This window comes from Sinohyriopsis cumingii, unplaced genomic scaffold, assembly GCF_028554795.1.
Source record: "Sinohyriopsis cumingii isolate HCF-2022 unplaced genomic scaffold, ASM2855479v2 utg001623l, whole genome shotgun sequence".
Lineage (NCBI taxonomy): Eukaryota > Metazoa > Mollusca > Bivalvia > Unionida > Unionidae > Sinohyriopsis > Sinohyriopsis cumingii.
The window spans coordinates 241989-252299 of NW_028316028.1; the positions used below are offsets into that span (position 1 = coordinate 241989).

The window sequence follows — 10311 nt, forward strand, 5'->3', positions numbered from 1 at the left end:
AAATTCCGGCAAATGCAGGATTCTTGCCCTATGAACAAAGCTGATGAAATCCAAACCTACGCCGACAAGCATGATATGAAGAGGTTTTATGAGGTCTATAGTCCATCAGGACCATCCCCTCTCCTCAGTGCGGATGGGAACACGCGGATCACAGACCAAGAGAAGATCTTCTAAGGTAGGCTCAAAACATCCACCAACGATGAAGCCATTGATAGTCTGCCCAAAGTGCAATCCAATAAATCACTGGATGACCCAAGAACCAAGTTAAAAACCCAGAAAGCAATACCTCCGATCTCTTAAGTGGCAAGGCTCCTCGTTCAGACTCAATCCCAGCAGAAATATACATGGAAGGCGGTGAAACTCTGACTGAAAAGAGCCATCGGTTATTTCAACTCATGTGGCAAATAAAAACGATCCCTCAGGAAAATAATGACGCTACTAGTAAACACCTCTATAAGCGCAAAGGAAATCTTCAGGATTATGACAATTACCGAGGTATCTATGATCTCTCTATCGCAGGCAAGATACTTGTCAGGATTCTCCCCAATCATCTCACGTCACATCTTGACCATGGACTCCTACCAGAAAGCAAGTATGGAGTCCGGAAGGAGCATGGAACCGGGCAGTTGCAAGAGAATAGCCAGGAGCAGAATTCTGACCTTTTCTCTATTTATGTCGACGATACCAAGGCCTTCGACACTGTTAGGATAGCGGGCCTGTGGAAGATCATGATCAAGTACGGATGCACAAGGTAATTTATCATCATGGTGCAACAATTCCACGACGGAATGGAAGCTAGAGTCTGGAACAATGATGAGACATCATATCCCTTTCCTCTCTCAAACTGAGTGAATCAGGTCTGTGTATTGGCGCCAACATTCTCATGTTCTCAGTCATGCTCATTGATGCCTTCCGAGATGGTGACGTGGCATCTGCATCAGATATTGAACTGGTTTCACACTGTTCCACCTCAGGACGATCCAAGCAAAAAACAACAGACATCATCAGAGACTTTCTAGTTGCTGATGACTGCTCCTTCAACACTGGCTTTGAATCTGACATGCAATTCAGCGTACACATGATCTCTGATGCTTACACACTATTCGGCCTTATGATCAACACAAAGAAGACTGAAATAATGTATCAACCAGGAGCAGGAAAACGGTACGCTGAGCAAAACATCACAGTCAAGGGCTACATACTGAGCGCAGTGAACATGTTAACTTATCTTGGCAGCACTCTGTCCCAGAACGTTGTAATCGATGACGAAGTTTATGCCAGGATTGCAAAGGCCAGCGCAGCCTTCTATAGACTGCCTGCCAAGGTCTGGAACAGAAGAGGCATTCGTCTAATGACAAAACTGAATGTGTATAGGGCGATATCACTCCCTACGCTATTATACGTCAGCAACAACTGGGCAGTGTATCAGCGAAATGCGAAGAAGTTGAACCACTTCCACATTAATTTGCTTGAGAAGACCCCTCAACATTAGCCGGCAATGCAGGATCCCTGATACTGAGGTCCTTGCCCAAGCAAGCCTGCCCAGTATCAACACCATCTTGATGCAATCACAGTTGCGGTGGGCAGGCAATGTAGCTCGCATGCCAGACTACCGGCTTCCAAAAACGACTCTTCTATGGCGAACTTGAATAAGGAAAACGCAACAAAGGGGGCCAGAGAAAACGATATAAGGACACCCTGAAGGGATAATTTAAGACGTTTGGCATTAGCTATGACACGTGGGAGCATACTGCCCCGGACAGGGTCGTGTGGCGCTCCTCCATCAGTAAAGGTGTTCAGTTTGCAGGCCAACAGGTCATCCTCGGCAGAAAAACGGAGGCAGGCCAGGAAACCCCGAGCCAGTAACCTCAAGATTAGCATTGCTACCATTCCTTATCCACATTGACACAGAACATTCAGGTCGCACATCGGTTTCATCTGGCATATTTTCAGCATGATTATCTCTTGATATACACGCATTGTTTAAATGAGCAAGATGAAAATTGCTTTGCTCACTTGTCCGGAAACGTTGCACATAAGAGAGAACATTTCTGTTGATGCAATAAATCCAATCAATTTAGAAATTTTTCACGGATAAAAGGCAATACATGCCGGTCTCTAGATTTTTTTTTGTTAAAGCACTTTAACTCGTGGCCATAGTCTTTTTCGTGCTTCCAGAAATTTCTCGCAAGAAATCGCTATCAATTGAACAGTTAATGCCCTTCTAAACATTTGCATTCTCCAAAAATATATTCGGTGTCATATTTGTAGCGGTAGCCACAAAACTCATTTCGCACGAGCAATATAAGCAGCAGTACGGGGATGGCTCCGGTGGCCATGTGGTTATAGCGTCCGCCTCGGTTGCGGCAGGTCTCAGGTTCGAACCAAAGACTTATAAAAATGATACTAACAGCTACCTCACTAGGCTCTCAGCATTAAGAGGTTAGTGTTAGGACCGGTCGGCCTGGTTTCAGGATAATGCCATTGGGTTGGACATGATGCTACATGCCTGCGGCATGATGCCCCAGTGCTATGTATCACTATAAAATAACACCCTGCAGACATCGTAGTGATATGACAGAAAAAAATCTTATGGCTGCATTAAAAGTCCATATCAAACACAAAAATTAAAAATCTTTGCGATGAAATTTAGTATAGTATGATACAAAGTTACCGAAAATAACTTGATAACAGTCAGAGAACCTAGCAAATTAAAATAAATACAATCTGACCATCATTTTTATTTATTTCATCAAGGTCAATGCAAACATTTTTAGGCTTCGAAAATGTTCAAACTCTTTCTTAAGTTTCTATGATTTACATAGATCCCTCTCTGGCTGGTAAGTTCCAACAGTCTAGCATAGAGATTTGTTCTGTTCATTTTGTTAATTTTACCTGGAATGTGTGTAACTTTTGCACTTCTTTTCAAACATTCAACATGAATATTGTTTTATTTTCTTTACTAGCACATGTCATGTTTGATCGGCTCATTCTATGTTTTATGGCTATGAAATTAACGAATTAACAGTCCAAGTTCCAGTCTTATTAAATATTCTAAATTGCTCTAATTGATTAGAAATAGTCTTATGTGCAAAAATAAAGTATTTAAATGAATAAATTACAATTGATGCTGCCATGTATGTATTGAATACATTCTTGTATATGAAGTTGCATTTTTTATTGCAAAAATATGTATCACATATTCCCAGCTAGTTGTAATTGTCTCCTGAATCGTTATTTCCTTGAAATGATTCTATTCAAAAGAGAAAAAAATAATTTTGAGTCCCTCTATATATTGATGTTATTCATTGGTTCGCATTTTTAATTGCCTTTCGCTTTTTGTGCTCAAATGATCTCTTTCGTCTTTCATTTCATAATCTTTTTATTGCTGTGCTTATCAAGTCATCCATGGTATTGAACTTAGTGTTTATCATGTCTTAAAACTGCTGCTGATCAATATTTTCTTCAAAGCTTTCCTAGGCACGTCTTACGGAAGGTTAAAGGATCAACCACACCGACATGTACACCTCCAACATATTCTAAGCTGCTTTTGATCTGATATCACTTGAAATTGTTACCATCCTGCTTTTTTTCTCTCTGTCTCGTAGATAGTGTTCAATTACTTTCAATAGTTCATTTTTAATTTTGATCAGTGTTTAAAATTGTAATTACATATGTTAATGTGTTGTGGTCTGTAATATGGGCCTATTGTAAGCTTTTGTGAACTAACAAAAGCATGTTATCTTCTTGTATGTTTCCAATTTCCAGACACTTGTTATACCTACTTCAATCACATGTTCAGATTTTAGTATGAAGTTAGATGAAGTTAGAAGTTTATTTGCTTGTAGCCTTGTGTCTATACGGTTTCGCCCATGCAGGTAGCAGCAGAGGGGGTGAATCCCACAACTTTTAGAAGCCTCCAAACGCCGAAATAAGCCCTTTAAAAAAACGCGTTGACGCTTCGTTGTAAACGCAATTGTCGCCGTTGTTGCTGCGTTTTGTTGTCGTCGTCCCCAGAGGGGGCGAATCCTACAACTTTTAGGAAGCCTCCAAATGCCGAAGTGGAGGGCTAACCCTACGCCGTTGTAAACACAATTGTCGTTGTTTCTGCGTTTTGTTGTTTTGTTGTCGTCGCCCCCTCTGCTGCTCTCTATCCAAACATTTTATTTAACCCGACTCGATACCGTGTCCGAGGATCATGTAAATTTATTGTTATAAATCCGTACGGGGTTGCCTGAGCACGACCGAAGAAATGTTTAAATTGATTATAGTCCATGTCGCCGTCACACCGATTTTGGTAAATATATTGTAGTGTGTATTTACCAACTCCGTTAAACACAGCAATAATATTACAATTCTCTCTGATTACTGGCGGTATTTGTGTTAATTTTTGAGTAACATAAATCACATCAGTGTTTTTACGGCTGCCTCTGGAAAATATCCTGGCAGGATTTAATTGTTTATCCAACATTACGTCATCGTACACAACTAAATTATTAATACTCCCATCAAGATCATCCACAGACGGTGATTCATCAATGTCGGTAATAAACTCAATAATATCCTCACCGGTTACCGATTTTGCGTTTTCATTAAAATCTTTTAACACGTTATAACAACGTTGATCATCTACGGATGGAGCTACCAAATACAATTTGTCCCACTTCATCCATTTCATTATTAAATTTAACAACAACTGCGCCTTACCACTCCCAGATGGACCCGTATCATTCGCATTGAATTTGGTAGCGTTGCGTGATGCTTAACTGGTTCTCGCTTCCTTGTAGCAGAAAAGTCAGTGATCTCCATTAGAATAATATAATATAAATATGGATTTATATTGTGTGAAATGTAGAGCACGTACCCCAACAAGTGATCTAACAACTGTTACAACAAAAAATAACAGATCTGGCAAGTGTGAGCGATGCGGTACAAAAAAGTTTAAATTTATTCCCATGTCAGCGCCAACATCAAGTAAAAAAAAAAGCGACACGGCGGTGATATCGCACCCAAATTAACAAAGTTACCGGGGGCTCTGTGGGCAAAATATCCAGGAGAAAAACATTTAATAGGATATAATTACTGCGGTCCTGGAACCCTACTTGATATCAGACTTGATGCCTCAGATCAGCCCAATCCAGGTGAGTATCCGACAAATGCTATCGATAAAGCATGTCATGTTCATGATGTAGCTGATAAAAGTAAAAATCTACAAGATAGGCATCTCTCGGATGTGAAATTAATTCACGCGTTAAATTCCATCACTGATAAATCTTTCAAAGAAAAGTTAGCTAGCTGGCTAATAAAATCTGCAATGAAATCTAAGCTTGTATTAGGCGCTTGTAATTAATTATAATGGAGTCGATTTATTATTCCCCACGAGGATACTGGAGAGGTAGCGCAGCAATTAGTAAACTTGCCAGTGCTGCAAAAGTCACACTTGATACTGCTAAAAATTGGTTATCCAAACAGGCAATATGGCAAATTTACCAACCACCGCCTAAACAAATTCACTTTGCACATTTTAATGTTAGTATGCCAAATGAAGTTCACCAAGCTGATATACTATTTCTGCCACATGATACCATTCGTCGCAAAACATACAAGTACGCGTTAACTGTAGTTGATGTTGCAAGTAGATACAAAGATGCGGAACCGTTAACGACTAAAACAGCATCTGAGGTTGCTTCTGCGTTTGAACGAATTTATCAACGAGGTGGTCTGCGATGGCCAAATCTATTACAAGTTGATCCTGGTAAAGAATTTCAAGGCGCAGTATCATCGCTGATGAAGCAACATAACGTTACCATCAGGCGAGGACATACTGAAATTTACCTTGATCAGGCAATTGTTGAGCGATTTAATCGAACACTTGCTGAGCGGTTATTTGGATATCAGCATGCGAATGAATTCATTCAGGACAAGAGATCGCGCGAATGGGTTGCAAGATTACCAAGTGTGATAGCTGCATTAAATAATGAAATTACTCGAACAACCAACATGAAAACTATTAGCGCAGTCACCAAAAAACATATACCCGTACGACGTGATTTTCCAGCGCAACCAATACTGGGTAATGTCACTGTGAGATATTTATATGAACCAGGTGAACTTGAAGGTGGTAAAAACAAGAGCGACTGGTCCTATCTGGAGCATCACCGCACACAAGATATCTAACATAACTAGATCTACTGGTAGACCAGCAATCTACAGGCTGGATTCAACTACTCCTCAACGTGGATTCACACGTGAACAATTGCAAGTAATTCCCGAAGACACACAATTACCGCCCAAATCATTTAACTAGCACCCAAGGCGCTAGCGCTTCTACGTCGATTACACTCAAGACAGGTCAGCATCACATTTTGTCGTGTATGACCAAAATTGTTATCTGTTCTGTCTTCGGTAAATTGTCTTGAATTTTTATCCGAATACTGCCATAACATTATACAATTACAGATCGCACAGTGATTATTCTGCTGTTGTTTTAACGCGTTAATAAATTCAACATCAAGGTCGAAATCGCGATTATTTTTTTTGTCACTCTGTTTGTAACCGGCTAATTTTTTTCTTATTATATCATTGTTGTTTTCATCATTATCAGCCATTGACTCTTCCAAGACAATTCTTCGCAGTTGAGATATTCTTCTGACTCTGGACACAGCTAAGTAAACTAAATTTGACCACTCGATTCGATCATCAACGATCCAGACAGATGCATCACTGATAGTCAGTCCTTGAGATGAATGTATCGTCATTGCGTATCCTAGCGTCCACGGGGATTTGTTCATTTTTAGTGCATCTTCAACAACATTGACATCAACTGTGACAATATCATTCAATACTAAATTCTGTTTCCTTGACTCTGTCAAGTTCCCAGGAATATCAACATCTGTATTCTGTAACCGCGTATCAGCTGGTCTATAACACGATGGCACTGGCAGCATTGGAAACTTTTCTTGTTGTAATTGAAATAATTGCTGTTGAAGTGTGTCTCTGACTATCTTTCTACTTGCCACTATCAAATCGCTTGGTCTCCACGTTTTCCAAAAGTCGCTCATTGAAGTCTCTGAAATCATTTTACACATAATTTCACATTGAATTTTATTCGGTTGTAATCTGATTAATGTTTTAAATTCCTTCAGCGTTGCATCAAGTGCTCTATGATCATCAGACACTTCTTCATAATAATCAATAAAATCTTTTAACCACAAATGCGGAGATGGACCAACAAAAGGTGGTGGCTGACCGTGATCGCCGCACATTGTCACAACTGTATTTTTTGTTAGCAGCCAATCCAGGAACAATTTTAATATATCTAACGACACTGTGTCTATTTCGTCCCAGATTACTTTCTCAGGAATATATTTTGTTCCCATTCGATCTGGAGTCCATACACCGCCGCTGTATTTGAAAAAGCTGTGATAAGTACAAGAATTAACTCCTCGTTGTTTCATCTCCCTGGCGAGTGTTGGTGTTAGCACAATCATATCTGAATTTCGAAATAATTCAATCGCTCGAGTTGTCTTACCAGAACCTTCCGGTCCGTTCAAATAAACGGTTTTGTGTCTGGTGATTGGATCATGCACAGATGGTACATTCGACATTTCTGATAATTCTAATTTACAATAATCATCCTTAATTTCAACATCAGCGGATTCACAATATCCATGTAACATTTCCTTTTTTATTCTCCACGAACTCCATGATTCGTCATTGCTTGTAAAACGAGCCAGTGATTCTGAATATCTTTTATTGATATAAAATGAATCCGTTGCAACTCTAACTGCAGTGTCGGGGAATCGATTTATCATTGATAGTAAGTTTATAGAAACATAAGCCAGCATCGAAGACCTTAAATGTGTGCATTGAGGTGATTCTCCATTAATATAACTTACACTTTTTCCCGTCGGACAAGAAAGCGTCCTCCCGATTACAAAATATATTTCTCGCAGCGGCATCAGCAATTATAAAATTTAATTCAGCGTCATCGACAATCAATCCTGAGTGATGTAGTTTATGATCATATGCGCCACCTTGAGTAAATTTACCGATTATTCTTCTACCAAGATCTTTTGCTGTTTTTTCACTATTGCTGAGTTTAGTCTTAGGAGCCTCACCGACAATGACATCCATGGGAGTATTTGGACTCTCTCGTGCATATTCTTCAATGATTTCATCGAGACTTATACGCTCCGGTGTTGGTAACCAAACCAAAGTCTGCGGTCGATATGATATGATTGCTTCACTGATAGTCAACGATACCAGTATTCGGCTGTCAAGCATTTATCGCAACAACACTATTGGTGCCCAACACTTTTCACTAAAGTGTCTGCCAAACCAAACATAGCAAACTGAATTAAGCTTTCCAGCTAGCGCAAACGATGTTACACGAGCAAATACTGTCTGGGAAAAATCGGGTAAAGGACCGTTTATAGCAACTCGTGTCATCGAGTTTGTGGGATGTCCAAATCTTTTAAAGTATTCGTTACACTCGTCCATCCCGAGAAAGCTTCCCGGATAACACGCAGTCATGTCTACAGAAATCAACTCGCTGTGGTCATACTTAGTATTCCACAAACCGCCGTGTCCATACTCGACACAACTCAATTGTATGTCTTCGAGAAAATCACTTGGGGTTGGCCTCCACGAATTTCTTTCTCTGGCGGTGTGAGCGGCAACACTCAGAACTGTAAAACAAATAGTTAATAACTGCTCAGTGTTTTCTGAATATTCCTCTGCGAGTTTTTTCATTTGTTATTGCAAAGATTCCGTCTGGTATAATTCACCGCTGGGTCTTACAAAGTGATCATACTCGCCATCTTCGGAACTTTTAAACAACCACATCGACACAGGGTCGTTTTTACTTATTTGTTTAATAAAATCAAATATATTTCCCAAATAATATTTCATAACACGATCCCGCGGAAATATCGTAACTGCGTTAGTCAAAGCGTGAGCGTTATGATCAATGATTTTTATTGGAGCTCCATATCGATTATATTTCGATTTGTATAATACTTCCTCTGTTATCGTTGTTACGGTTATGGGAAATCTTAATGCTTTTTATAGCTCGGCAACATCGTTTATTGACGCTCCTGTATCCTTGACCTTTTCAGCCCACGCTGCTATCTTGGTACGTCTTAGATCAGTTAGACCGTTTCCGCGCATCGCATTTTTAAACTGTTCCATTACTCGCTCGGCTACACAATTCAGCCTTGACTTTGTCAAGGATGACAATCTCATTGGGGTGAGTTTATTGATTTTTGTTTTTTTTATCTGATAGATTCCATAAATGATCGCGGTCACAGGATACGCTCGACCGTGATATGGTTTATCAATCCCCGTCAGCATTCCTGATTTGGAATCTTTACTTAACAGAATTTTTTTTTCCATTAGCAAGGACAGGGTCATTTTTGTCACGGATAATCCACGTATAATTTTAAATGTAGACCATACGTGAGATGCACCGTCGTTACGAAATTCTTTTTTGGCATTCCTGATAATATCCAACAGATCAGTCAGGGCTCGTCTCCGCGAGTCAGGGGTTAGTCTGTCAAGATCGAATCTAGAAGCTTTCCTGATGCCAATGGCACTGGGCTTGATTTTTTTAAGCTCCTCCATATTATATTTAAGACAAACATTTAAATAAGAAGTATTATATATATAATGAATAAATGCAAGTGGTTTCAAGTTGGATCTGTAACTGTTTGTAATAAATCCTGCAGAAAAGAATTCTGCGGGAAACATTCCCAAAGCGTCCGAAGGGGGAGTTTAGGACCAATACCATGTCTGCGATGTAGTGTTGGGGTCAGAGGTAAAACACAGTTATGTGCAAGTTGCGAGGGAAAAAGATACCTTGAACTTAAGCGATATTATAACAAAACAAAAATAACGATGTTGCGCTGAAATGTGAGCGCGATTATATAACTAAGTTTTCAGACAACTTACAAATTAGACAAATATATTATATATATAAATGAGCCAAGAATTTGTCCCACATCCTATCATTAAGAATTACGAAGCGAATCGTGAGGGAATAGTTATGCACTGTAGATTGAAAAAACCAGTTGGTGTTGTTATCTTAGATTTACTGTTGGGAAAAAGAAGTATCTCTGTCATCGTTTCGTGCTTGAGTGTTTCTTGGGGAAGATCGAAGACGGTCTTGTGATCGATCACATCAACGGTGTGAAAACCGACAATAATTTATCCAATCTGAGGGTTGTCACACAAAGCCAAAATTGTAGGTTTGGTAATACTGGCCGTAGTGATAAAAGCGCCAAGGGAGTTGTATCCATAAATTTAGATACG

General features: G+C 39.6%; 2 protein-coding genes across 2 annotated transcripts; both read left to right on the plus strand.

Moving 5' to 3' along the window:
* The first annotated feature begins 344 nt into the window (after nt 1–344).
* Nucleotides 345–755, plus strand: LOC149771858 (uncharacterized). Its single transcript, XM_089948119.1, has one exon. It carries the CDS (start codon nt 345–347, stop codon nt 753–755), a length of 411 nt encoding a protein of 136 aa, XP_089804245.1.
* A 140-nt stretch (nt 756–895) lies between these two features.
* On the plus strand, nt 896–1492 carry LOC149771859 (uncharacterized). The gene has a single exon (XM_089948120.1). It carries the CDS (start codon nt 896–898, stop codon nt 1490–1492), a length of 597 nt encoding a protein of 198 aa, XP_089804246.1.
* Nucleotides 1493–10311: the final 8819 nt, after the last annotated feature.

Coding starts and splice junctions, on each gene's coding strand:
- LOC149771858 (XM_089948119.1), top strand. CDS start 345: ATGGAAGGCGGTGAAACTCTGACTGAAAAGAGCCATCGGTTATTTCAA.
- LOC149771859 (XM_089948120.1), top strand. CDS start 896: ATGCTCATTGATGCCTTCCGAGATGGTGACGTGGCATCTGCATCAGAT.